Source organism: Erinaceus europaeus, chromosome 12, assembly GCF_950295315.1.
Source record: "Erinaceus europaeus chromosome 12, mEriEur2.1, whole genome shotgun sequence".
Lineage (NCBI taxonomy): Eukaryota > Metazoa > Chordata > Mammalia > Eulipotyphla > Erinaceidae > Erinaceus > Erinaceus europaeus.
Window position 1 is genome coordinate 14,788,225 of NC_080173.1, and position 27,518 is coordinate 14,815,742.

Sequence of the window (27,518 nt, forward strand, 5' to 3'; positions counted from 1 at the left end):
CCCCTGCAGACCCACAGACTTCCCCCCGGGACCTGAGGAAGAGCCTCTCCCACTTCTGAGCTCCAGGCCACAGTGTCTTCCAGCACTGTCACAGTGACCAGAGGCCTCATCCAGTCGGAGGCTCAGTTTGGGGCTGTGTGGGCAGTCTAGGAGGCATCTAGGGGAAGTCTCCTCTTGACCCTGCTTCTCTAACAGAGGGCCAGACTTCCAGTTCTCCCTTGGGCTCAGAATCCCCCAAGGAGCTTCAGAAAGACCCCTCATGATCATGTCTAGCCCACGCAGTCATCCAGGATAATCCCCCATCTCAAAGCCATCAGGCCCACAACCTGCCCTGCCCTGCCCTTGCTATGCAACGTAACAGATGCCAGGGCAGGATGGGGCATGCACCCAGTGAGTCTGGGCTCCTACGGCCCAGTGACAGATGAGCTTGAGCCTTGGTTCAGCCCCAGGGCTCAGACACCTTCAAATTCCCTGGGTGGGTAGAGGGGGATATGGGGAAACTTGCAGTCCTGGGCTAGGTCTGCCCTGCCCTGTGCTGGGGCCCTGTGGCCTCCAGGTTATCAGCCAGTTGCAGGCTGCTGCCCAGGGTGCATTCAAGGGGCCCCAGGGTGGAGGTGACTGAGAGCGCTCTCTTGAGTGTGGCCAGAGAAGACCACACCAGCAGAGGGATGAGATTCCTGTCACTGCTTCTCTCAGCCATGCTGGGTGAGCCACTGGGGACCTCGTGGGAGGGGGTGGCTGCCAGGACCAAAGGAGGGTGCTGGGGAGAGTAGGCAGGGTAGGTCCAGAAGCACAGAGCAGAGAAGGGATAATGGGCCTGAGTCAAGGCCAGCCCTTTGACTGCTTCACCCTGGACCCACTATTTCTTTTTATTTTTTTTTTAAATTTATTTATTTATTTTTATTGCCACCAGAGTTAGCACTGGGGCTTGGTGCAGGCAGGCACTGTGAATTGACCATTCCCAGCAGCCATTTTTGTTGTTGTTCTTCTTTTTTCTTAAGATTTTTTAAAAATTTTTATTTATTTATTTTCCCTTTTGTTGCCCTTGTTGTCTTTTTTATTGTTGTTGTAATTATTATTGTTGTTGTTATTGATGTGGTTGTTGTTGGATAGGACAGAGAGAAATGGAGAGAGGAGGGGAAGACAGAGAGGAGGAGAGAAAGACAGACCCCTGCAGACCTGCTTTACCGTTTACTTGAAGCGACTCCCCTGCAGGTGGGGAGCCAGGGGCTGGAACCCGGATCCTTATGCCGGTCCTTGCGCTTTGCGCCACCTGCGCTTAACCCACTGCGCTACCGCCCAACTCCCTCTTCTTCTTTTTTCTATTTTACTGGATAAGACAGAGAGAAATTGGGGGTCAGGTGGTAGCACAGTGGGTTAAGCACACATGGCGCAAACTGCAAGGACCGGCGTAAGGATCCCAGTTCGAGCCCCTGGCTCCCCACCTGCAGGGTGGTCACTTCAAGTAAACGGTAAAGCAGGTCTGCAGGTGTCTTTCTCTCCTCTCCCCCTCTCTGTCCTCCCCATCTCTCTTGATTTCTCTCTGTTCTGTCCAACAGCAATAACAATAATAACAACAATGATAAACAACAAGGGCAACAAAAGGGAAAAATAGTCTCCAGGGGCAGTAGATTTGTAGTGCAGGCACTGAGTCCCAGCAATAACCCCAGAGGCAAAAAAAAAAAAAAGAGAGAGAGAGAAATTGAGAGAGGAGGGGGAGATAGAGAGGGAGATAGATAGATAGATAGATAGAGACCTGCAGACCTGCTTCACTGGTGAAGCATCACCCCTGCAGGTGGGGAGTGGGGGTTCAAACCCAGGTCTTTGCACATGGTGATGTGAGTGCTTAACTGCTTGCCCTTTAACATTTTATTTTATTTTATTTTATTTTATTTTATTTTTTGCCTCCAGGTTTATTGCACCATGAATCCACTGCTCCTGGAGGTCATTCTTTCCCCCCTTTGTTGCCCTTGTTGTTGTAGCCTTGTTGTGGTTATTATTGTTGTTGTTGATGTCATTCATTGTTGGATGGGACAGAGAGAAATGGAGAGAGGAGGGGAAGACAGAGGGGGAGAGAAAGATAGACACCTGCAGACCTGCTTCACTGCCTGTGAAGTGACTCCCCTGCAGGTGGGGACATGGGGACTCGAACCGGGATTCTTACGCTGGTCCTTGCGCTTTGCGCCCCATGCGCCCAACCCCCCATTTTATTTTATTTTATTTTATTTTATTTTATTTTAATGAAAGAGACATCAGAGCACTGCTCAGCTCTGGTGGTGCTAGGGATTTTTTAAAAATATTTTTATTGTGGTCCAGGAGGTGGCGTAGTGGATAAAATGTTGGTCTCTCAAGCATAAGGTCCTGAGTTCAATCCCTGGCAGCACATGTACCAGAGTGATGTCTGGCTCTTTCTCCTATCCCTCTCATTAATAAATAAAATATTTTTAAAATTTTTATTTATTTATTAATGGATAGAGACAGAGAAATTGAGAGGAGAGGAGAGATAAGATAGGGAGAGAGACAGAGACACCTGCAACCCTGCTTCACCACTCTGTGAAGCTTTCCCCCAGCAGGTGGGGACCGGGGGCTTGAACCTGGGTCCTTGTGCACTGTACTGTGAATGCTAAACCAGGTGCGCCACTGCCTGGCCCGGTGCTAGGAAATGAACCTGAGACCTCAAAGCCTCTCCAGCCCTTTGTGTAATTTGTTTCAAGAGGGAAGGGGAGACCAAAAGGCCAAAGCATCACTCTGGCACATGTGACGCCAGAGATCTAACTCAGGACTTGATGCTTGAGAGCCAGTGTTTTACCTACTGTGCCACCTCCAGGTCACAGACAGCCTGTTTATTCATCTGAAAAAATAGCCCAGTAGGGTTCCATGGTGTTCCACATAGGGTTTCTGGACTCTGAAAAATAGCTCAACAGTACTAAATGCGGTGCCTCCAGAGACTGGTGGTGATGGAGATGCTGGCTGAGTCCGGGGACTCTCTGGGGCCTCCCCTCCACCCTGGACTCACCACCTTCCCACCCTCTCCTCTCTTACAGCCACCGGAGGCTTCTCCACAGAGGAGAAGAAAATAGGTGAGTAGCCCAACCAGCTGGAGGGACAGAGGAGGCGGCCGGGTACCTGGAGTCAGAGCCCCCATCTATAGTGGGCGCCTTGGCTGGGGGCAGGTTGCAGAGGAGGATGCTGATGGTGATGTGGTGACTACTGGTGGAAGCCAGGCGAGTCTGGACCTGACCTCAACCCCCGTGTGTGGATGGGTGGGGGTGGGGGCACAGAGACAGGTAGAGCAGGTCAGGGGATGAGCAAGGCCCTCTGCCTCCTCTGCTGGGGGCCGGGCAGCGGGCAGTGGGGGGGGCAGGATTCGTGCCATAATTTCTCAAGTGGGTGTGACGGGGTGAGGGGTGCATTCTGGTGGGTTTTTTGCCCAGCAGGGATGTAGGAATGGGGAAGTAGAGGTTCCCCAAGAATCTAACCTCCAGCTGAGTCTGCCTTTCTCTCAGACACCACTGGAGGGCGTGAGGGCCTCTGAGAGAGATGGAGAGTATGTGTGGTGAGTGTGTGGTGTATGTGCGTGTGTCTCTGTGTGTGTGGTGTGTGTGTGTGTCTTTCTCAGTGTGGTGTGTGTGTTGTATGTGGTATGTGTGTGTGTGTCTTTCTCCGTGTGTGTGGTATGTGTGTCTTTCTCCGTGTGTGTGTGTGTGTGTGTGTGTGTGTGTGTGTGTGTCTTTCTCTCTCTCCCTGTGTGTATGTGTCTTTCTCTCCGTGTGTGTGTGTTTGTGTGTGTGGTCTATGTGGTGTGTGTGTATGTGTCTTTCTCTCCATTCCAAGCTCTCCATCAGTTGCCCAGTGTTCCTCTCTCTCTCTCTCCATCCGAGCCTCTCCGCCAGCTGCCCAGGGTGTGTGTATGCCTGTGCTTGTGTCTACTCTTACCTCTTCTCCCAAGGTTTCAGCCCCTCTCTCAAACCCCCCTCCCCACCCCTTTCTAGCACTGCATCCTGCCAGGTAGAGATGGCCAGTACCTCCTCTCCCATCTCCAAGACAGGGTTTCCTCCCTTTTCCTGTCCCTACTGCTAAAATAGCCTTCCTGGCCTGTCCCCGGGGTCACCAGGTCCCATCTGCCTCTATTCCACTGAAGGGTGGGTCTCACTTGAATGCGGCACAGGCTGAAATATCATTTCCTCATTTGCTTTAGAAACAAACACATGGTGTTTCTGCTTGGGGGCAGTGGAGGATGCCACAGGGGTGGGACAGAATCTCTGTCTCCAGAAACACCTCCTCCCTCTCAGCCCCACTTCTGCTCAGACCCTTGCTGAGCAAGTCATACCACCTACACTTTTTATTTTTTAAGAGTTGTTTATTATGGGGGTCAGGCAGTAGTGCAGCGGGATAAGCGCAAGTGGCATGAAACACAAGGACTGGAGTAAGGATCCCAGTTCGAGCCCCAGCTCCCCACTTGCAGAGGAGTCGCTTCACAGGCGGTGAATCGGGTGTGTAGGTGTCTATCTTTCTCTCCCCCTCTCTGTCTTCCCCTCCTCTCTCCACTTATCTCTGTCCTACCCAATAACAATGACAACAATAAGTACAACAATAATAATTACAACAATAGTAAAAAACAAGGGCGACAAAAGGGAAAATAAATATTTAAAAATATATATCTATAAAAAAATATCTGTGGGAGTCGGGTGGCAGCGCAGTGAGTTAAGCGCACATGGTGCAAAGCACAAGGATCGTCGTAAGGATCCAGGTTCGAGCCCCTGGCTCCCTACCTGCAGGGGAGTTGCTTCACAGGTGGTGAAGCAGGTCTGCAGGTGTCTATCTTTCTCTCCTCCTCTCTGTCTTCCCCTCCTCTCTCCATTTCTCTCTGTCCTATCCAACAATAACAACATCAATAATAACTACAACAGTAAGACAACAAGGGCAACAAGAGGGAATAAGTAAATTAATATTTTTAAAAAATATTTATTTAGTGAGAAGGAAAAGAAGGTAGAGAAAAAAGTATAGCATAGGCACTGCCTAGGGTTAAACTTGCAACCTCACAGTTGAGAGCCCAGCATTTTACCCACTGTGCCACCTCCCAAGCCATACTATCTAAACTCTTAGGAGACTGACCTGACAAATCATTCATTCACTCAGCAAATACTACTGCATGTCTATTCAGTCCCTGGCCTGATTTTTGGCCCTGGAAATGGATACATAAAGTGGAAAAACAAGACGCTGGGAAAGAGTCCACCCAGTAGAGCACATACTTTGCCACAATGAGGACCCAGATCCAAGCCCCCAGCTAACACTACGCAGAGAGCAAGCTTCCTGAGCTGTGGAGCAGTGCTGTGGTGTCACTCTTCTCTCTCTCTTTCTCTCTCTCTCTTTTTCTATCTCTCTTGAATCCTCTACCTGAAGAACAAACAAGCGAGTAAAAAATAGTCTGCTTAGGGGGTCGGGTGGTAGCGCAACAGGTTAAGCGCACATGGCACAATGCGCAAGGACCAGCATAAGGATCCTGATTCAAGCCCCTGGCTCCCCACCTGCAGGGGAGTCACTTCACGAGCAGTGAAGCAGGTCTGCAGGTGTCTATCTTTCTCTCCCCCTCTCTGTCTTCCCCTTCTCTCTCCATTTCTCTCTGTCCTATCCAACAACAATGACATCAACAACAACAATAATAATAACCACATCAATGATAAAAAAACAACAAGGGCAACAAAAGGGAAAAAATAGCCCCCAGGGGCAGTGGATTCACGGTGCAGGGATCTGCCGGGCTAGCTTAGCGGGCAGGAGAGAGATGACCAGGAACTCATGGCTGAGCAGGAATGCAATACCATACTGGCTTTATTCATCTGCATTTAAAACTTCCGAGGCGGAAGTGGTAGGTCAGAAAAGGATATACGCAGGAGAGTGGGTGGAGAGAAGGAAAGCATCTAACCAGTGGGGATTCAACCAATGCCTTGCAGGCAGAGCAGGTCTCAGACAAAACAGTGATTATGCAAATAGACCACAGCGTTAAGCAATGCAGGGGACCTGGCGTAATAATCAACAGGGACCAAGTCCCAGCAATAGCCCTGGAAGCAAAAAAAAAAAAAAAAAAAAAAAGTCTCTAGTCTCTTGTAAGTTGTGGAATCTTGTAGGCACAAAGCCCCAGTGAAATCCTGGCAGCAAGGGAAAAAAATACATAACAAAGATCCTTCTGGAAGAGCTTCTGTTTGTGTGTGTGTGTTCGGGGGATAGTGATAAAAATCAGCACAATCGGGAGTCGGGTGGTAAGTGGGTTAAGTGCATATGGTGCAAAGTGCAAGGTCCGATGTAAGGAGCCTGGTTCAAGCCCCCCATCATTTCCCCACCTGCAGGGGAGTCACTTCACAGGCGGTGAAGCAGGTCTGCAGCTGTCTGTCTTTCTCTCTCCCTCTCTGTCTTCCCCTCCTATCTCCATTTCTCTCTGTCTTGTCCAACAACGACATCAACAACAATAACTATAACAACAATGAAAAATTACAAGGGCAACAAAAAAGGGTAAGTAAATAAATATTTTTAAAAAATCAGCACAATCTTTTTTTTTAGATAAGCAGAGAGAGAGAGGTTAAGAAACCACAGCACCCAAGGGATGGAGGCTGGGTTTAAGGGAGTCGGGTGGTAGCGTAGCGGGTTAAGCACACGTGGCGCAAAACACAAGGACCCAGTGTAAGGATCCCTGTTTGAGCCCCCAGCTCTCCACCTGTAAGGGAGTCATTCCACAGGCAGTGAAGCAGGTCTGCAAGTGTCTTTCTCTCTCCCTCTCTGTCATCCCCTTCTCTCTCCATTTCTTTCTGTCCTATCCAACCATGACTACAACAGTAAAATAAGGGCAACAAAAGGGAATAAATAAATATAAAAAAATTTTCAAAAAACAAATAAATCAAAAAGGAGGCTGGGTTTAAACCTGGGTCATGCACATGGCAAAGGAACACACTACCCAAGTGAGCTATCTTGCCAGCCCCCAAATAAGCACAATCTACAGCAGGTAGGGCCTGGGGGGCGGAAATAAGCAGAAAAGAGAGAAGTGAGTATTTTGTGGGGGTGAGGAGGGAGGCTGTGGCTGGGAGGTCAGCATTGACGAGGGGATATCCAAGCAAGGACACGAGGATGTGGTGACACAGGACGTGTCTGGACAGGGCCCTGTGTAGCCCGAGAGAGGGAGAGAAGGTTGAGCAGGAAGCCCCTGTGAGCACAGCTGGGATGACTTGCCCCATGTGTGGCTGCTGAGTTGTGAATTAACTGGTGTGTGTGTGTGTGTGTGTGTGTGTGTGTGTGTGTGTGTGTGTTTGCAGGAAACCATTAGACTGTCCCCAGGGTCCAGAGGAGAGCTTGGGTTTCAACAACCAGCATGACCAGGAGGAGTGGTCAAGGCTAACCTATCAGGTGCTGCTGGATGGGATGACATGTGAAGAGAAACACAGGTTATCCCAAGGTTGGTTAAAAAAAAAAAAAAGTGCAGCTTTGGGCCGCCAAGACAGCTCATTTAGATAGCGAGTTGCTTCGCTGTGTGTGGCCCAGGTTCAAGCCCAGCTCCCACTGCATTGAAGGAAGCTTTGGTGCTGTGGTGTCTCTGTCTCTTTCTCTCTCCCCTATGCCTCCCTCGGCCTCTATCTAAAAAGGGAGGAGCAGGGGTAGGTAGCATAATGGTTATGCAAAGAGACTCTCATGCCTGAGACTCCAAAGTCCCAGGTTCAGTCCCCTGCACCATAAGCCAGAGCTGATCGGTGATTGGTAAAATAAATAAATAAACAAACAGCCTTACAATGAAATACAACACAGATAAAACCGCTTCAATGGGAGAATGGGAGTAAGGAGCCAGAATACTGGGATAATTACCACCTCTCTGTGTTGTTTTTTTTTTTTTTTAAATATTTTATTGATTTATTTATTTATTTATGAGTGATAGGAGAGAGGGAAAGAATCAGATATCCCTCTGGTTCTTGTACTGCCAGGGACTGAACTCAGGACCTCATGCTTGAGAGTCCAACATTGTATTTACTGTGCCACCTCCCGGATCACCCTCTGTGTGTTCTGAAGCCCCTAAGAGTTATGGCAGGTATGCTATTGACAGTGGTATGGAAGCGGAGGCAGGAATCCAGAAATCTTCAAGCGATGACATAAGCTTCTAGATGACCATTCCGCAGAGGGGCAGGGTGTTATGTGTCTGAAGACATGGACTTCCAGGCTGGCATCAGGGAGGCAGGAAAGACAATGGCACAGTGGATGGTAGCACCATGCAGGCCGTGGGGATCGCCAGCATTTGACCCTCCACTGGTGCGTCATGCCCTGGTGTCTGCCAGGTGTCAGAGCACTCAGGGTGCCACCCAACCTGTGTCCCAGAAGGCACTGTAGAAAGATTTCATGATTGACAAGTAGGGGGTGTGGGGAAGGATAGAGATGGTGGAGCCTGAAAGTTGGGGGGAACAATAGGAAGATGGGGTGACCTGAGAACTGGGGAATCTCATCGGAGGAGATTATCTAGTTGAAGGACAGATTCAGAAAGTCCTTGGTAGATTGTCTTTGGTTCTCTCCTAAAGCCTGCTTGGGATTCATCTAATTCTAGAACATTTCCTATGACATGACAGGAGAGGTTGGATATACAGCAGTGATTATTTATTTATTTATTATTTATTTCTTTATTTTACCTGAGCACTGCTCAGCTCTGGCTTATGGTGGTGCAGGGGCTTGAACCTGGGACTTTGGAACCTCAGGCATGAGAGCCTCTTTGCATGACCATTATGCTATCTACCACTGCCCAGCATAGTGATTATCACAAAAAGACTTTCATACCTGAAGCACCAGAGTTCCTAGTTCCAATTTCTAGCACCACCATAAGCTAGAGCTGAGCAATACCCTGCTTATGAAAATAAATAAATAAAAATTTAAAAATAATAATAAAGAGTGGCCTGGGAGGTGGCACAGTGATAAAGCACTGGACTCTCAAGCATGAGGTCCTGAGTTCAATCCCAGGCAGCACATGTACCAGAGTGATGTCTGGTTCTTTCTCTATCTCTCCTCCTATCTTGCTCATAAATACATAAATAAAACCTTTTAAAAAATAGTAAAGAAGGGAGTCAGGTGGTGGCACAGCAGGTTAAGCGCACGTGGCGCAAAGCACAAGAACCGACATAAGGATCCCGGTTGGAGCCCCCAGCTCCCCACCTGCTGGGGAGTCGCTTCACAGGCAGTGAAGCAGGTCTGCAGGTGTTTTTCTCTCCCCCTCTCTCCATTTCTCTCTGTCCTATCCAACAACGACAACATCATCAACAACAATAATAACTACAACAATAAAATAACAAGGGCAACAAAAAGGAATAAATAAATAAAATTTCTGTCTCTAATAACAAATAAATAAATAAACTTTAAAAAATAGAAAGTAGGGAGTCGGGCGGTAGCGCAGCGGGTTAAGTGCAAGGACCGGCGTAAGGATCCTGGTTCAAGCCCCGGGCTACCCAGCTGCAGGGGAGTCGCTTCCCAGGCGATGAAGCAGGTCTGCAGGTGTCTCTCTTTCTCTCTCCCTCTATAACAACAATAAAAAGACAACAAGGGCAACAAAAGGGAAAATAAATAAATAAAATTAAAATAATATTTAAAAAATACAAATTAGAAAAATAGAGGGAGGAAAGGGAGGGGAGGAGTGGGGAGAGACTCTGAATCTCTAGACCCACATACTGCAGTGAACAGCACAGATTCCCTTCCAGTTCTGAAAGCCAGATGTCTGAAATCAGGTCTAATGATGGCTCCCTGGGAGGGGGCCCCAGTCTCCATGCTTCTGGGTATCAGAGAGACAGGTCTGGAGAGAGGCAGGGCAGCCGGAGCCAGCCTAAGGCCACGCAGGGCAGCAGCTCCCTGCCTGAACCCTCAGCTCCTGCCTTCTTTCTTTAGTTACACAAATCACCTGCTTTCAGGAAGAGGCCCTGCACCAACACCCAGTCATCCCCGCCTGGCCTGGGCATGAGTTTAGTTTTGTGTGCCAGCCACCAGCATTTAGATGTTCTGCTACAGTTGATGAGTTTCAGGTTAACTGGACGAGACCCCCTCCGGCTGTCTGCATAAACCCACAGACCTGAAGAGACTAAAAAGCTCCAACCCTAAAGCTTATGTAAATCAAGCTGCTATTAATGGCCACTGAAAGGGAAATGAAGACAAGCTTTCTTTCTTTCTTTCTTTCTTTCTTTCTTTCTTTCTTTCTTTCTTTCTTTCTCTCTCTCTCTCTCTCTCTCTCTCTCTCTCTCTCTCTTTCTTTCTTTCTTTCTTTTTTTCACCAGAGCACTGCTCAGCTCTGGCTTATGGTGGTGTGGAGAATTGAACCTGGGACTCTGGAGTCTCACGTGTGAGAGTTTCTTTGCATAACCATTTATCTACCCCCGTCCTCCTCGTCCTCCTCCTCTTCTTTTTTAAAAATATTTTTTATTTTATTTTTTGCCTCCAGGTTTATTGCTGGGGCTTGGTGCCTGTGCTACAAATCCACTGCTCCTGTGGCCTTTTTTTTTTTTTTTCTTGATAGGACAGAGAGAAATTGAAAGGGGAAGGAAGGTAGAGAGGAAGAGAGAGAGATACCTGCAACCCTGCTTCACCGCTTGTGAAGCAACCCCCTGTAGCTGGGGAGCCAGGGGCTCCTAACCAGGATCCTTGTACTACGTGTGCTTAACCACCACCTGACCCTCCCTTTTCTTCTTCTTCTTTTGTTTTTTGCCTCCAGAGTTATTGCTGGGGCTCAGTGCCTGCACCATGAGTCCACTGCTTCTGGAGGCCACTTTTTTCCCTTTTGTTTTATCATTGTTGTGGTTATTATTATTGTTGTTGTTAATGTCGTTGTTGTTGGACGGGACAGAGAGAAACTGAGAGAGGAGGGGAAGACAGAGACAGGGAGAGAAAGATAGACACCTGCAGACCTGCTTCACTGCTTATGAGGTGACCCCCCTGCAGGTGGGGAGCCTGGGGCTCAAACCAGGATGCTTATACTATTCCTAGCACTTTGCACCATGTGCACTTAACCTGCTGCGCTACCACCCGATCCCCATTTTTCTTCTTTTTTAACCAGAGCACTGATCAGCTCTAGTTTTTGGTAGTGTTGGAGATTGAATATCGGACCTTAGAGTCTCAGGCATGAAAGTCTTTTGAATAACCATTATACTGTCTTCCTAGCCCTCTTCTTGTAGAAAAAAACATGCTCTTATTTTATTTCTGTATGTATTTATTGGATAGAGGCTGAGAGAACAGGGGAGAACCACTGGCAGTGCCGTGCACTCAATCAGGTGTACAACCACATCAATAAATGTTAAAAAAAAAAAAAAAAAAAAAGGAAAACCCCCACACTATTCAGCAGTGGGGCCTCTTAACTGCTTCTTGTCATTTTGGATTTCCCTAGCCTGGACTTTTTTTCCTCTTTTTCTTTCATTTTCTTGGAGGGGGTTAATGCTTTCCAGCACAGTCACCGGCATATGAGTGCGATTCATTATGCACCAGGACCCCAGAGTTCTCTTCCACCCTTCTTCCCCCTCCTTTCCCAGAGTCCTTGGCTTTGATGCACTACAATGGACTTTTCATATGAATAGAATCATACGATATTTGTCTTTCTTCTCTGACATTTCATTTAGCATGCTTTTTGTTTGGGTAAACTCATTTTACTTATTTCATATGTAGTAGAGAGACATTCATATGAGAGAAACCAGAACACCACTCCAGTACATCCTGCACCAACGATCAAACCAGCAGCATCAGATACACAAGTCCTATGTGAGCCCAGCTGAGTTCTTTCTCCAGCTTCTTAAAAAATTTGTTGGGCCCCACCAATGTGTCCTGGAGCTCAGCTTCCCCAGAGACCCACCCTACTAGGGAAAGAGAGAGACAGACTGGGAGTATGGACCGACCAGTCAACGCCCATGTTCAGCGGGGAAGCAATTACAGAAGCCAGACCTTCTACCTTCTGCAACCCTCAACGACCCTGGGTCCATGCTCCCAGAGGGCTAGAGAATGGGAAGGCTATCATGGGAGGGGGTGGGTTATGGGGATTGGGTGGTGGGAATTGTGTGGAGTTGTACCCCTCCTACCTTATGCTTTTGTTCACTAATCCTTTCTTAAATAAAAAATTTAAAAATAAAAAAATAAAAATTTTGTTGGGGGGTCCAGCGATAGCGCAGCGGGTTAAGCGCATATGGCGCAAGGACTGGAGTGAGGATCCCGGTTTGAGTCCCCAGCTCCCCACCTGCAGGGGAGTTGCTTCACAGACGGTGAAGCAGGCCTGCAGGTGTCTCTCTCTCTCTCCCCCTCTCTGTCTCCCCTCCTCTCTCCACTTCTCTCTGCCCTATCCAACAACAACATCAATGGCAACAGTAACAACAAGGGCAACAAAATGGAAAAAAATGGCCTCCAGGAGCAGTGGATTCGTGGTGCAGGCACCGAGCCCCAGCAATAACCCTGGAGGCAAAAAAAGAAAAAGAAAAATTTTCATGTTCTCCAGGTTCACCCATGATGTCTTATGTCGAGGTGCTTCATTCCTCTTTTAACTGAACAAGACTCCTGCAGTCCTGATATGGATCTTCTCCTCTCTTTCTCTCTCTCACCAGAGTACTGCTCAACTCTGGTTTAGGGTGGTACAGGGGATTGAACCTGAGACTTTGGAGCCTCAGATGTGAAAGTCTCTTTGTATAACCATTATGCTATCTACCCCTTGCCCCTGTGTTTATTTCTCCATTCAGCCACATAGACATGTGGGTAGCTCCCACCTTTTGGCTTCTGTGAATAGTGCTACTGTGAATACACATGCATGTACATCTGTCAGAGTTCCTGTTTCCAATTCTTTGGTGTCTATCTAGAAGTAGAGTAGAACTACTGAGTCTAATGGTAACTATTTAACTTGCTTTGTAATAAAATATTTAGTTTTGTGGTCCAAGAGGTGGCACAGTAGATAAAGCATTGGACTCTCAAGCATGAAGTCCCAAGTTCGATCCCCAGCCTCACATGCACCAGAGTGATGTCTGGTTATTTCTTTCTCTCCTCCTATCTTTCTCATTAATAAATAAATGAAATATAAAAAATTTGGGGAGTCAGGCGGTAGTGCAGCAGGTAAAGCACAGGCGGTGGTGCAAAGCGCAAGGACCAGAGTAAGGATCCCAGTTCGAGCCCCCGGCTCCCCTCCTACAGGGGAGTCACTTCACAGGCGGTGAAGCAGGTCTGCAGGTGTCTTTCTCTCTCCCTCTGTCCCTCTGTCTTCCCCATCTCTCTCCATTTCTCTCTGTCCTATCCAACAATGATGATAAAAATAAAACAACAAGGGCAACAAAAGGGAATAAATAAATAAAATAAATAATTTAAATATATATATATATATAATTTAAAAAATAAAAACAATAGGGGCCTGGCGGTGATGCACCTGGTTGAGCGCACATGTTACAATGCTCAAGGACCCAGGTTCGAGCCCCCGGTCCCCACCTGCAAGGGAAAAGTTTTGTGAGTGGTGAAACAGGGCTGCAGGTGTCTCTCTCTGTCTCTCTCCCTGTCATGTCCTTCCTGTCACACCCTTCCTTCTCAATTCTCTATCCAATAAATAAATAAATAAAAATAGTAATAATAATAATAACAATAAAATATTTAGCTTTTTTCATTTTTTATTATCTTTATTTATTTATTTGATAGAGGCAGCCAGATATCAAAAGGGAAGGGGAAAACAGAGGACGGAGATACCTGCAGACTTGCTTCACCACTGGTGAAACATTCTGCCTGCAGGTGGGGGCTGGGTGCTTGAACCTGGGTCTTTCAGCATTATAACATGCACTCAGCCAGGTACACCACCACCCAGCCCCTTATTATTTTTCAAAAGAGAAAGATGTACACAGAGAGAGAGAGACACACCAAAGCACTGCTCAGCTCTAACTTATGGTGGTGAGGGGGATTGAACCTGGGACTTTGGAGCGTTAAGTATGAAAATCTTTTTGTATAACCATTATGCTGTCTCCCCCACCCAAGATTTATTTATAATAGAACACCAGAGCATCATTCTGCCACACGTGATTCTGAACACTGAACTTAGGACCTCATGCTTGAGAGTCCAATACTTTATCTACTGTGCCACCTCTACAGACACATTCTTTAACTTTGCTTTTTTTTTTTTGACCTCTAAGGTTATCGCTGGGGGTTGGTGCCTGCACCAGGAATCCACTGCTCCTGGAGGCTACTTTTTCCCTTTTATTGCCCTTGTTGTTTATCATTGTTGTTGTTGCTGTCATTGTTGTTGGACAGGGCAGAGAAAAATCAAGAGGAGAGGAAGACAGAGAGGAGGAGAGAAAGATAGATACCTGCAGACCTGCTTCCCCAGCAGTGAAGCAGACCCCCCACACACACACCGCAGGTGGGGAGTCGAGGGCTCAAGAACTGGGATCCTTATGCCAGTCCTTGCACTTCTCGCCATGTGCTCAACCTGCTGTGCTACTGCCAGGGCCCTTGCTTTTTTTTTTTTTTCCCCTTGCTTTCAGGGTTATCACTGGGTCTCAGTGCCAGCAGTACAAATCCACTGCTCCTGGTGACCTTTTTTCTTTTTTTTTTTCTCTTCTATTTTATTCAGTAGGACAGAGAGAAATTGAGAGGGGAAAGAGAGATAGAGAGTGAGAGAGAAAAAGGAGGAAGCACAAGGATCCCAGTTAGATCCAGCCCCTGCCCCCTTCCAACTCCCAACCTGCAGGGGGGCCATTTCACAAGTGGTGAAGCAAGTCTACAGCTGTCTTATCTTTCTCTCCCCCTCTCTAACTTCCCCCTCCTCTCTCTATTTCTCTCTGTCCTATACTATGAGGAAAAGAGAGGGGTAGAGGGTAGATAGCATAATGGTTATGCAAACAGACTCTCATGCCTGAGGCTCCAAATCCCAGGTTCAATCCTCCGCACCAACAGAAGCCAGAGCTGAATAGTGCTCTGGTAAAATAATAATAATAATAATATATATATATATATAATAAAAAAGTTTAAAAATAAAGTGAGAGAGAAAGACAGCTGCAGCCCTATTTCACTGCTCATAAAGTATACCCACTGCAGGTCAAGGACAGAGGCTCAAAGCTGGGTTCTTGTGCATGGTACTATGTGTGTGTTTAGCCAGGTACACTAATATCTGGCCCCCCACACCATTCTTTAACTTTCTTTCTTTTGCTTTTTTTTTTAAAAAAAAAATATTTTATTTATTTAGGAAGCAGGCAGTAGCGCACCAGGTTAAGCGCATATGGTGCAAAGCACAAGGACCGGCATAAGGATCACGGTTCCAGTCCCTGGCTCCCCACCTGCAGGGGAGTCGCTTCACAAGTGGTGAAGCAGGTCTGCAGGCATCTTTCTCTTTCTCTCTATGTCTTCCCCTCCTCTCTCGATTTCTCTGTCCTATCCAACAACAACAATGGTAACAACAACAAGGGCAACAAAATGGGGAAAATGGCCTCCAGGAGCAGTGGATTCATAGTGCAGGCACCGAGCCCCAGCGATAACCCTGGAGGCAAAAAAAAAAAAAAAAATTATTTACTCATGAGAGAGAAAGAACCAGACATCACTCTGGTATGTGTGCTGCCAGGGATTGAACTCGGGGCCTCCTGCTTGAGAGTCTAGTCTTTATCCACTGAGCGACCTTCGGATTACCCATTCTTTAACTTTCTAAGGATTTGCCAAACCAGCATTTTTGTAACTTGCTTGAGAAACAGTTTCTCTCTTCCTCCCACAGCTGTCCACCTCCTGGAGGACACCCCTGAGGTCATCATTGCCTACAAAGTCCTGGAGGTTTTCTCTAAAAGCCGCAGAGTTCTCCTAACCTGCCACTCACCTCAGAAGCCCCCACCAGTCACGTACTCCCTCTGGGGGGGTAGGGACATTGAGGTCGCAAAGAAAGTGGTGAGGACCAGAGCCCCGGCCTCCTTCAACATCAGCATCACTCTCAAGTCCAGGCCAGACCTGCTGACCTACTCCTGCCAGGCAGCCTTCCCCACGGGCGAGCGCAAGGCCAGCTCCACACTGCAGATGTACTGGGAGCTGTGGGCCAGTGAGTGCTTGCTGGGAGGCCAGCCTGGGAGACAGTGGGGAGGGGGGCCTGGGAAATAAATGGGGGTGTGAGGTCGTGGCAATCTTGGGGTCTAGCCAGGGAAGACTGAAGGGTGGAGACAGGGCAAGATGCCACTGCAAGGGCCACTCCCAGTCCCTTGGGACCTGGTGTGATTTCTAGCTGGGCCCCCAGGGCATATTCTCCATGTAGAATTGGGGGGTGGGGGTGGGGGGGGAAGGAGATAAGGAGAATGTGAGAGAGCCAGACGGTGGAAGTGTGCCCAGGGCCTCTTGTGCTGTGCCAGACCACAAGCTGATAAAGTGAGCCTTGGTGCTTTATCTTGCTTAATCTTCAACTGTAGGGCGAGGTTTGGATTCCTACAGAAGCAGAATTGGAAGCTTTGAAGATTAAGAATATGGTCCCGGCAGCCAGGGAGATAGTTCATTCAGTGTGTTAAGAGCATAGAACTTGCGTATCTGGTGTCTGCGGCCCCGGAGCTGCCATTTCCATGCTCAAAGACTGGGGTTCAAGCCCCAGGCTCCACCTGCAGGAGGAAAGCTTCACAAGTGGTCTCTAGTGTCTCTCCTTATTCTCATTTCCGTCTCAGTTTCTCTGTTTCCATAAAAAGAAAGAGAGAGAGAAAAGGAGGGGGGAACGGGGGTGGTGAAACTGGTTAAGTGCACATAGTACTATTCACAAAGAATTGTGTGAGAAGCCAGGTTCCAGCCCAGACTCCCCACCTGCAGTGAGGACGCTTTATAAGCGGTGAAGCAGGTCTGCAGGTGTCTATCTTTCTCCCCCTCTCTGTCTCCCCTCCCCTCAGTTTCTCTCTGCCCTGTGAAATAAAGAAGGAGAAAAAAAGGAAAAATGAAAATAAATTTAAAAAGAAAGAAAAGAAAAGAAAAAAAGAAAAATGGCCATTGGAAGAGGTGGGTTTGTAGTGCCTGCACCAAGCCCAGTGATAACCATGGTGGGAGAGAGAGAGAGAGAGAGATAGAGAGAGAGAGAGAGAGAAAGAGTCAAGACTGCAGGAACATAATACATAGGGTTGCCAGATGAATTCTGCTAGAACGTAAGATATAATCATTCACGATCTGAAATTCACATTTAACTTGGCATCCTGTATTTCCACCTGCTAAATCTGACAGCCCTTAAAAAAGCAGGCAGGAATAAAATCAGGTGTACAATTGTGTGATATACAGGAAGGTAGACTGGATGGCCAGGCAGAGACTGCCTGGAGGAAGTGGCACTCCCAATTAAGCTCCAGGCTCAGTGGTCACACAAAGAGGGACATTGCTGGGGACAGGGCAATGCGGGCCCCCAGTCACGCTTGTAACATCCTCTCCCACCCTGCCAGAGCCCATATCCCAGCTGCAAGCTGTCTTCACCCTGGTAGACAGCAGCTCAGGCCCAAGGATGGAGCTGTCCTGCAAGGTGTCTTCGGGCAGCCCCCCTATCACCTACAGCCTGGTCGGGAGGGATGGGCATGTCCACCTGCAGCAGAGACCAGCCTACGGGCTGCCAGCCAACTTCTCCTTCCCACTCAGCCATGTGTCCAATTGGTTTCAGTGCCAGGCCAAGAATAACATCAGCATCCAGGCCAGCCCCCTCACATTGGTGCCCCCAGGTGAGAGCTCTAGCCTCTGTGTCCAGAGGGACACCTGGCTTTCGGGTGAGTGGGCCGGCAGGTCCTCACTCTGTGTCAAGAAGCCCAGCCCTGCTGCTCTGCTCCCCACAGGCCAGCTGCCTCGAGGGCCCATCTTTGTGCTGGTGGGCAGCCTTGCCACCATCATAGCCGTTACCTCTGGGATGCTGGGCCAGACTATGTGGACCAGGTAAGAAACAGGGACCCAGGCTGGAGACATGCAGGGCAGGGCCACCAGGGCAAAGGAAAAGCTGAACTGCTTGTGCGGGACTTTGCAAAGGCTTATCAAGGATTTATTGTGCCTGCTAAGGAGTTAAAAATCCGGGAGTCGGGCTGTAGCGCAGTGGGTTAAGCGCAGGTGGCGCAAAGCACAAGGACCGGCATAAGGATCCCGGTTCGAACCCCGGCTCCCCACCTGCAGGGGAGTCGCTTCACAGGCGGTGAAGCAGGTCTGCAGGTGTCTATCTTTATCTCCTCCTCTCTGTCTTCCCCTCCTCTCTCCATTTCTCTCTGTCCTATCCAACAACGACAACAACAATAATAACTACAACAATAAAACAACAAAAGGGAATAAATAAAATAAATATTAAAGAAAAAAAAAAGAAAAAAAGGACTTAAAAATCCATGCCTTTATGTGCCCAGGAGGTTCCCTGCAGTGGGTCGGTGGCCTCTGGGGTCACAGAGAGCATGCTTCTATGTTCCTTACAGCCTGGGAAGACAGTGCTGGATAGTAGTGTTATTTTCCAGGGAACCAAGTCAGGCGTGGTTTCTGTGCTTCTCAGCCTTGCTTTCTGGTTACAGGAGACAGGCACTCCTAAGGACTTTTATTATTTATTTTATAGCATATTGTTGAATTAATTTATTAGTTTTATCAGAGCACTGCTCAGCTCTGGCTTATGGTCATGCTCAGGATTGAACCTGGTATGTCAGAACCTCAGGCATGAGCTTTGTGCATAACCACTATGCTATTATTTTTTGAAAACTTTACAAATCCTGTCTGGACCCCCCCCCCCCCAGTGCCTTAGAAGAAGCTTTTGTGCTATGGTGTCTCCTACCTCCTCTCTCTGATTTTTTGCCATCAGTGTTATCACTAGGGTTGTGTGCCTGCACAATAAATCTACCACTGCTGGCAACTATTTTCATTTTTTCCTTTCTTCCTTTCTCTCTCTCTCTCTCTCCTTTCAGACTCATGTGTTTGTGTCCCTGCTATAAAATGAGGTGTAGAGACCTGGTTCCCATTTGCCAAGTGACTAGGGCCAGCGTTTGCCCTCTGGTGACTCAGTGCTCCCCTTCATTTAATGGGAGTGACTAAGCTTCCCCTCCTCTCCTGCCTGGGACATACACTTACCTTCTTCCCCATCAAGTCCCTGGAGGCATTGGGTGGGGTGGCTGGGAGGTGTGTCTACCTAACCCACAATCTGAACTACTTTGTCATCAAGGTTGTGAGCAGAAAATGCAGCTTGGCAGTGGCCCCAGGAGAGCCCAGATTCCTGACCCCTTCAGAACGACAGCTCCCTCACCTGCCCTCTTATTTGAGTGAAGAGAAAGCCTGCCTGCCTGATTCTTGGGACCCTGGTGTCCTGTTTGCAGGTTTTCCTGTGGATTCTGGCTGGTGGGAGGGGGTGGGTGTCTGCCAACACCCATCAAAAAGTCTGCCATGGGCCGTGTCTCTGCGGGAGGGAAGAATCGGGGTAGACAGTGGAAAGGCACCACTGCACCAACTGCAAGATCTCCTGCTCCTTCTGCACCCTCTTCCCTGCAGTGTCCACCCAGCTCTTCGTGCCCCGCCCACTCAGCTCACCTGATAGACATTGTTTAATTAACCCTGTTAATCCTTGCCTGCAACTCCCAAATGCTGTCTGGTGCTGCCTCCTGCCCAGTCATAAGCAGTTCCAGCCTTTCCTGGTCAGAAGCTGTGAACCTTTTCCCGTAATGAACAAGAATAAACTCTGCCCCCTGTCGGCCACCTTGGAACTTCTCTGTCTCTGCACCATCCACCTGTCAGTGGGGAGCTAGGAACTGTCACTGCCACAGGTGAACTAGCCTGGAAAGAACGGGGCGGGGGGGGGGGCAGGCCCCACACTAGGCTTGGTTCCAGAGAAGAACAAAGAGGAACCTGTTGACAGTGAAGGGAACCAGGCCTTAGGGGTTAGAGTGAAGCGGGAGGAGAAGGGAGAAGTGCTGTTTATTTATTTATTTATTTATTTATTTATTTATTTATTGGCTAGAGACAGCCATAAATTGAGAGGAGGGAGGGGGTTAGAGAGGGAGAGAGACAGAGAGACACCTGCAGCCCTGCTTTCACCACTTGTGAAGCTTTCCCCCTTCAGGTGGGGACCAGGGATTCAAACCTGGCTCTTTGAACACTGTAACATGTGCACTCAACCAGGTGTACCACCACCCAGCCCCCCTGTTGTTGTTTTTTAAGAGACTTATTTTGTGTCATTTATTTAATTTAAAATCCTTTCCCCTTTAGTTGCCCTTGTTGTTTATTGTTGTTATTATTGTTGTTGTTATTGATGCTGTCGTTGTTGGATAGGACAGAGAGAAATGGAGAGCGGAGGGGAAGACAGAGGGGGGGAGAGAAAGATAGACACCGGCAGACCTGCTTCAATGCTTGTGAAACTACTCCCCTTGCAGGTGGGGAGTCCGGGGCTCGAACCCGGATCCTTAAGCTGGTCCTTGAGCTTTGCGCCACGTGTACTTAGCCATCTGCGCTACCGCCCTGACTCCCTAGGATTTATTTACTAACAAAAGAGAACCAGGAAGGGAGACATAGCATAGTGGTTATGCAAAAAGACTCTCAAGCCTGAGGCGTCAAGGTCCCAGGTTCAGTCCTCCCCACCTCCCAGAGCTGAGCATCACTCTGGTACACGCCACCCCGGGCATCAAACTGGGGACTTCACGCCATTAGGTCCAAGGCTCCAGCCACTGCGCCACCTCCCAAACCGCGGGAGTGTTTCGATCTGGGAGTTTGAACAGGTGAGGAAGCCCAGGGAAGAGAGAGCATCTGGACGGCTTCCTGGAGGAGAAGGCGGAGGCCAGGGCCCCAGGGTGGGCGGGGACATAGTAGCACTTGCTCCCCCGGGGAGCGGCGGGGAATGTCTCCTCCTTTTAGGTCCCGCCGCGAGCCTACGTGCCTTGGCAAGAGACGCAGGTGACCCGGCAGCCGCACGCCTCTCGCCGCGGGTCGCACTTTGCCCTTGATCCCTGGGCCCCGCGCTGGCCACTCCCCGGGGCGTGAGTGGGCGGGGCTCCGGGTTGGCTCCTTAGTGGTCCGCGGGGCGGCAGCGGCGGCGACTGGCGACGACGACATGGAGAGCGGGGCTTACGGCGCGGCCAAGGCGGGCGGCTCCTTCGACCTGTGGCGCTTCGTGACGCAGCCACAGGTGGTGGCGCGCGCCGTGTGCTTGGTGAGTCCGCGGGGACCCCCCGCTCCCCCGCCGGCGGGCCGGGAGCCCAGGAGCGCGACAGGTGCCGGCGGCCTTGGCCCAGCGGGGGCGGCGTCCTCTGCGCGGGGCCCGGCCGCCCTGCTGGCAGTGGGCGGGGCCTTGCGTTGCGGGGACAGGTGGCGGCGCGACCCACCTGCGTGCTGGTCCTCTGGGCAGCCGCGTGCGGGCCGGGGGCGGCGGGGGAGGGAACGGGAGGGGAGGGACGCGGGGAGGTCTGGCCCCGACGCAGCGTCTCCGGGCCCCACGGGCCCCAGCGGCGCGTCTGCTCCCCCGGCCCGGGCAGCCCCTCCCGGGACCTGACACCCCGCGCCCCGAGCTGCAGAAGGTGCGGGGGCTGCACCTCTTCCCGCCGCGCCCCCCCCCGCCCGGAGGTGCCCCGCTGGGGTCTGACTCGGGGAGCAGATGCCCGGGGTGCGGGTGGCAGTGCCAGGAGTCGCCGGCTCCCGGAGTTCCGGCTTCGCCCGGGGAGGGGCCTGTGTGTGCAGGCCGGGGGGAGCTGCTGGGGCTGGGCAGGGAAGAGGCCCCGGCCGCCGGGGGAGCCAGGTGACGCCTGAACAGAAGGTGGGGTGCGCCTGCTGCAGGGAGTGGGGATGGACAGAGCCCTCCGACTCGGGGAGGGGGGGCGACAGGGGGCACGAGGCTGCGCCCTAGAGGATGAGCCTCTCCAGGGGTCTGGCTGGAGGACCCCCCCACACACACACACACACAGGGTTTTGGCTGGAGGACCCACCCACACACACACAAAGGGTTCTGGCTGGAGGGACCCCCCCCCCCCACACACACAGGGTTCTGGCTGGAGGACCCCCCCCCACACACACAGGGTTCTGGCTGGAGGGACCCCACACACACACACACACACAGGGTTCTGGCTGGAGGGACCCCCCCACACACACACACACACAGGGTTCTGGCTGGAGGGACCCCCCCACACACACACAGGGTTCTGGCTGGAGGGACCCCCACACACACACACACACACAGGGTTCTGGCTGGAGGGACCCCCCCCCCCACACACACACAGGGTTCTGGCTGGAGGGACCCCCCCCACATACACAGGGTTCTGGCTGGAGGGACCCCCCCACACACACACACAGGGTTCTGGCTGGAGGGACCCCCCCACACACACACACAGGGTTCTGGCTGGAGGATCCCCCCACACACACACACAGGGTTCTGGCTGGAGGGACCCCCCCCACACACACACACACAAGGTTCTGGCTGGAGGACCCCCCCACACACACACACACAGGGTTCTGGCTGGAGGACCCCACACACACACAGGGTTCTGGCTGGAGGACCCCACACACACACAGTCATCCGCAGACTGTGCACCTCCCCCAGCCCCCAGCCAGCCAGGGACCCCCTGTGTGGTCAAGACTCCACTGAGGTTCCTTTGGAGGGGAGCTGTGAGGACTCTAGAGACAGGTAGTCCAGGCAGAAAGAAAGCTGGTCAGACTGGGGAGGCCCTAGCCTAGAGTAGGGAAGTTTCTTTTTGTGTGTTTTTTGGGGGAGGGTTGGGGGGTCTAGGAGGTGTCACCTCTGGGCCAAGGGCTTCTGCTTACTCTAGTATGGTTGTTCTGAGGTGTGATGCTCAGATAGGTGAGGTGATCGGGTGGGTGGGGCTAGACATCCTAGTCAGGTTTCTGTGACTTTGTGAGCTGTCCTGCATAAAACCTGTAACGGAATCGGATGGTAGCACAGTGGGTTAAGTGCATATGGCATGAAGCGCAAGGACTGGAATAAGGATCCCGGTTTGAGCGCCCGGCTCTCCACCTTCAGGGGAGTAGCTTCACAGGTCTGCAGGTGTCTATCTTTCCACCTGTCTTTCCCTCCTCTCTCCATTTCTCTCAGTCCTATCCAACAATGATGACATCATTAACAACAACAATAACTACAACAATAAAAAAGTGCAACAAAAGGGAATAAATAAATAAAATAATAAAAAATAAAAATAAAACTTATAAGAAAGTAGGGGTGGGGGAGCTGGGTAATGGCAGTGGTGCACCGGGTTAAGTGCACATAGTATGAAGTGCCAGGTCCTGCACAAGGATCCTGGTTCTAGTCCCCGACTCCTTGCCTGTGGGGGTGGGGGACCTGCTTCACACAGGTGTCTTTCTTTCCCCTTCTCTGTCTTCCCCTCTTCTCTCCATTTCTCTCTGTCCTAGCTTATGACATCAATAACAACAACAACAATAACTACAACAATAAAAAACAAGGGAAATAAAAGGGAAAATAAATATTTAAAAAATAAATTAAAAAAAGAAGAAATGGTTGCCAGGAGCTGTGGATTCCTAGTGCCAGCACCCAGCCCCAGCAATAACCCTGAAGGCAAAAAAAAAAAAAAAAAAAGTAGGGGTGGATAGATTGGCCTTAATCCGTCATGTGCCTAAACTTGTAAGGGTCTCTTTAAAAAAAAATTACTTCTTAGAAAGGGAGTAAGGACCAGAGTGTCACTGCGGCACATGAGTGCCAGAGATCAGCCACAGGACCTCACACAGGAGGGTGCGATGCTTTTGGTCACTGCACCACCTCTTGGGCAGTATGTACCTAAACTTGATGACGCCTCAGAAGTCAGGTCATTAGCCCCTGGGAAGTCCCCTTTTAGGAGATCCCCCACACCCTTCCCAGCCACCCCCTTCGTAAGTCCAAGAATCCCCTGCCACACCGCTGTGGGCCACCGTAGTGTCTGGTATCTGAACTGCCTGGGAGCAGGAGGTGGGGTGTACCAGGAAACAGTTTAATTATCAACCACATCTCAGGTTCAGAAGGGGCTGCAGAGCCTGGCCTCTGCAAGGATAGCAGCAATGCAGAGGGCAGGGTCCGACCTCCTGCAGGCCCCCACATGTTCTCCGCTCGCCCCACCTCAGGTCTTCTCCCTGATCGTGTTCTCCTGCATCTTCGGCGAGGGCTACAGCAACACCCACGATGTCAAACAGCTGTCCTGCGTGTTCAACCGCAATGAGGACGCTTGCCGCTACAGCAGTGCCATTGGGGTGCTGGCCTTCCTGGCTTCAGCCTTCTTCCTTGTGATCGACGCCTATTTCCCCCAGATCAGCAATGTCACTGACCGGAAGTACCTGGTCATCAGCGACCTGCTCTTCTCGGGTATCTGCCAGCCCCACCTCCATCTGATCTCCAGAAACAACAGTAGCAGGCTTGTTCCCCAGACCTCTGGGTTCCATGGCTGTGGGACCCCAACGTTCTCTGGAGAGACCAGGGACATCCCAGGGTCCCTAGTGCTGTCCCTTTCATGTTTTTTAAAAAATATTTTTATTTATTACTGAATAGAGACAGAAAGAAGTTGAGAGGGAGGAGGATATAGAAAGGGAGACACCTACAGCCCTGCTCCCCTAGTTGTGAAGCTTTCCCCCTGCAGGTGGGGACCAGGGGCTTGAACCTGGGTCCTTCCACACTTTAATGTGAGCACTGAAGCAGGTGCCCCATCTGTCCCTTTCATACCCCAGCTACACACAAGGCTTTTTGCCCATCTCCTGAAACCCCTGGGCTTCCGAGCCTGGTTTCCCACATGCCTCACCCTAGCTTCACATTCCTGGAGCTTCCTGAGACCTGAGCCTGGGAAACCCCTGGCTCCTGCATGGGAGTTACCCTGCCCTCCCCTCCTTCTCCCCAGCTCTCTGGACCTTCCTGTGGTTCGTTGGTTTCTGCTTCCTCACCAACCAGTGGGCAGCTACCAACCTGGACGATGTGCTGGTCGGCGCCAATTCTGCCCGGGCAGCCATTGCCTTCAGCTTCTTTTCCATCTTCTCCTGGGTAGGTGGCCGGGGCTGGGGGTGAGGGCCCCGGTGTCTTTGCCGAGAGGCGGTGGTGAGCTGAGGAACTCAATCTTGGCTTCCCACAGGGGTTGCTGGCCTTCCTGGCCTACCAGCGCTACAAGGCTGGAGTGGATGACTTCATCCAGAACTACGTGGACCCCACCCCGGACCCCAACACAGCGTATGCCTCCTACCCCGGTGCATCTGTGGATAACTACCAACAGCCGCCCTTCACCCAGAATGCTGAGAGCCCCGAGGGCTACCAGCCACCCCCTGTGTACTGAGCCCCAGCAGGGACCTGGGGTCCCCCCTTCCCTCCTGGACTCCTCCCAGTAGGCTTGCCTCCTGGAGCTTCTGGCCCCCCTCCACCTGCCCACGGCACAGGCTATAGACACCCCCTGGCTTGCCCAACACCGACTGCCTCTCAGCTTGTGCCCCAAGTGCCTTTGTCCACACTCCTCCAGGGCATTTTTAAAAATGGTTTTTAGTGTTTTGTTTGCTTTTATGGTCTCAGCCAGTCCCCCCAAGTGCCTGACTTACTATTTTAAGTGCCTCAGTTTCTCCCAGCCCCACGGGGCAGGCCCAAGTGCTGGTCTTCTGCCAAAGATGAGGCTGGAGGCCCTCGACCCACTCTGCTGCAGGTGCTACCCCGGGCTGGGCCCCCATCACTCAGGGTTGCTCTTACTCCGTGCCCCCAGCCCCTGCCTGCAGGAAGGCCTTGCCCACCACCATTCCCTCTGCTTGCTCATGCACCTTGATCACCTGGTGCTAGTGCTTCTGGGCTACCTCCTGGTCATCCAGGAGAGCAGGGCACCATGTTCCTCTTGCTCCCAGTCTGGGCAGCAGGGAGGGGTCTTGCCTGAACACAACACCCAGCTTTACGATGTATATATTCTGCCTGTTAGAAGTGTACCCCCCCAAGATGCTCTGAATGTGTTAAAAAGCCTGGGGGTAAAGTTATACTGAATTGAAGATGTAATAAAAGTTTGTTTTTTTTTTCTCATTCATAATTTTTATTGTCATGGGTTGGGCCTCAGCAGAAGGGATAGGAAGAGAAAATTCCGGTCTGGGGTCAGCACTTGTGAGAAGGCGCGTGAAGGGCTTAGATTCTGAGCAAAGGTAGGCAGGCAGCCTGCCCTTCCCACCCCACCCCCAGCCTGGGGTCTCATTCCTCATGCCACCCTCCATCCATGTCCTAAAATAGCAACTGTGCTCAGCTTGTAAACAAGACTGTCTCTGGACTGCCTGGCTAGGGTCCTGCTGCTGGGGCTGAGCACGTGGGAACTGCCCCTCCGAATGCCCCTTCTCTAGAAGCCCCTTTCCACCAGCCAGTCTTACAGAATGATGCCCACCTACCCTGGGGGGGCGGGTGTGTGGCGGCGCTAAGTCCTCTACTTCCCAGATGGGACTCAGCATGCCCTAGGTGTCCCACCCACCCCAGAGATCCTGTATGTGGTTGGGGAGGCAAAGGGCTCCAAGGGCAAATCCTGGCATCCCCTCTTCTAGCAGTGACATGAAGTGACCCCAAGTTCTAAAATCCCAAGCAGAAAGCAACAGGGACCTGTGAGTTACAGCTCACTGCTGTCTACCTCTTGCAGTCGTGTAGGAATCACTAGCAAATGGCAGCAAAGGGGAGAGGGAGGCCACCCACGAGCCCCCAGCCTTTTCTGCACCAGGTGTTGCCACAGCCCTCGCTCCCCCACACATGCACTTCCACCCCGGCTGACACCTGCCTCCACGTGAGCCAAGCTGCTGACGGCCCACTTTCCGAGGCACAGCTGAGCTAGTCCCTTTGGCTCTCAACCTGTCAAGTGTCTGTTTCACAAACACAACTTGATCTCACTAGCAGGACTGACCTAGCCTCCGCTTTGCAGCCTGAGCTCCAGGACCCTGTGTCCCCCCCCCCCTTCTGAAACTTGTCCCAACTGAGGGGCCTGCGGATGTTCCTCTTAGGACACACTTGACGATCATTTCTCAGTTTAAAAGGGTTGTGGCTAAGAGATAAGTAGTTCCAGGAAAGCTCAGGGGAAAAAAAAATCACCTAAATCACAGCAGAGTGGTCTACTTCGTGACTGGGGAATCCCACACAGTTAAAAGAGAAATGTTTTTTTTTTCATATATATATATATATATATTAGTTAATACCTTGACACTACAACAGATACCATGGGCCTTGCCCTCCAACTCTCACACACACACACACACACACACACACACACACACGAGCTGAGCTCCTGGGAAGTGTTACCCTATGAAAGAAGTCATGGTTTTAGAGAGGATGATCTCTGGAGCAGGGAGGGCTTTCAGCCCAGGGGAAGAGAAAGCACCAGACCAGCCTTCTCTGAGCAGGGGGAGCTGCCGTGCGCACAGCCAGAAGGTCATTTTACATGGAGGCAGCTTAGTGCTATGCCAGATGTGCCGGTGCACGGACATCCCAGTGAGAACAGAAACTCACAGCGAAAGCCACAAATGGGGAAGAAGCCAGCGACACTGATGTCACAACTGCCTGTGGCTCTACCCCTCACCCCAGGGGGGAAGGGATGTAAGCAGTAGCCAGGCCCACTGCCACAGAGCAGGGCCTGTGCCTACCAGGGTGAGTGGTGAGCAGATGACTGCTGGGAAGGGCACCC

General features: G+C 50.8%; 2 protein-coding genes across 6 annotated transcripts; both read left to right on the plus strand.

The window, feature by feature from the left end:
• Positions 1-587: 587 nt before the first annotated feature.
• C12H17orf99 (chromosome 12 C17orf99 homolog) lies at positions 588-19,629 on the plus strand. 3 transcript variants are annotated; one of them, XM_060202840.1, is made up of 6 exons: positions 590-705; positions 3,045-3,080; positions 15,704-16,018; positions 17,376-17,645; positions 17,757-17,853; positions 19,103-19,629. In XM_060202840.1, exons 1-6 carry the CDS (start codon positions 669-671, stop codon positions 19,107-19,109), a joined length of 762 nt encoding a protein of 253 aa, XP_060058823.1. In that variant the 5' UTR covers positions 590-668; the 3' UTR covers positions 19,110-19,629. The 3 variants fall into 3 exon arrangements, with proteins under 3 accessions (XP_060058824.1, XP_060058823.1, XP_060058825.1); XM_060202841.1 differs by lacking the exon at positions 19,103-19,629 and having other exon boundaries at positions 588-705; positions 17,757-17,857; XM_060202842.1 differs by lacking the exon at positions 3,045-3,080 and having other exon boundaries at positions 613-705.
• Positions 19,630-20,841: 1,212 nt separating this feature from the next.
• SYNGR2 (synaptogyrin 2) lies at positions 20,842-25,891 on the plus strand. Of its 3 annotated transcripts, none has more exons than XM_060202844.1 (4): positions 20,842-21,076; positions 23,983-24,220; positions 24,656-24,886; positions 24,975-25,170. In XM_060202844.1, the coding sequence occupies exons 1-4, from the start codon at positions 20,978-20,980 to the stop codon at positions 25,022-25,024; spliced, it is 618 nt and encodes a 205-aa protein (XP_060058827.1). In that variant the 5' UTR covers positions 20,842-20,977; the 3' UTR covers positions 25,025-25,170. The 3 variants fall into 3 exon arrangements, with proteins under 3 accessions (XP_060058827.1, XP_016049115.1, XP_007535633.1); XM_007535571.3 differs by having other exon boundaries at positions 20,889-21,076; positions 24,747-24,886; positions 24,975-25,891; XM_016193629.2 differs by lacking the exon at positions 24,656-24,886 and having other exon boundaries at positions 20,887-21,076.
• Positions 25,892-27,518: the final 1,627 nt, after the last annotated feature.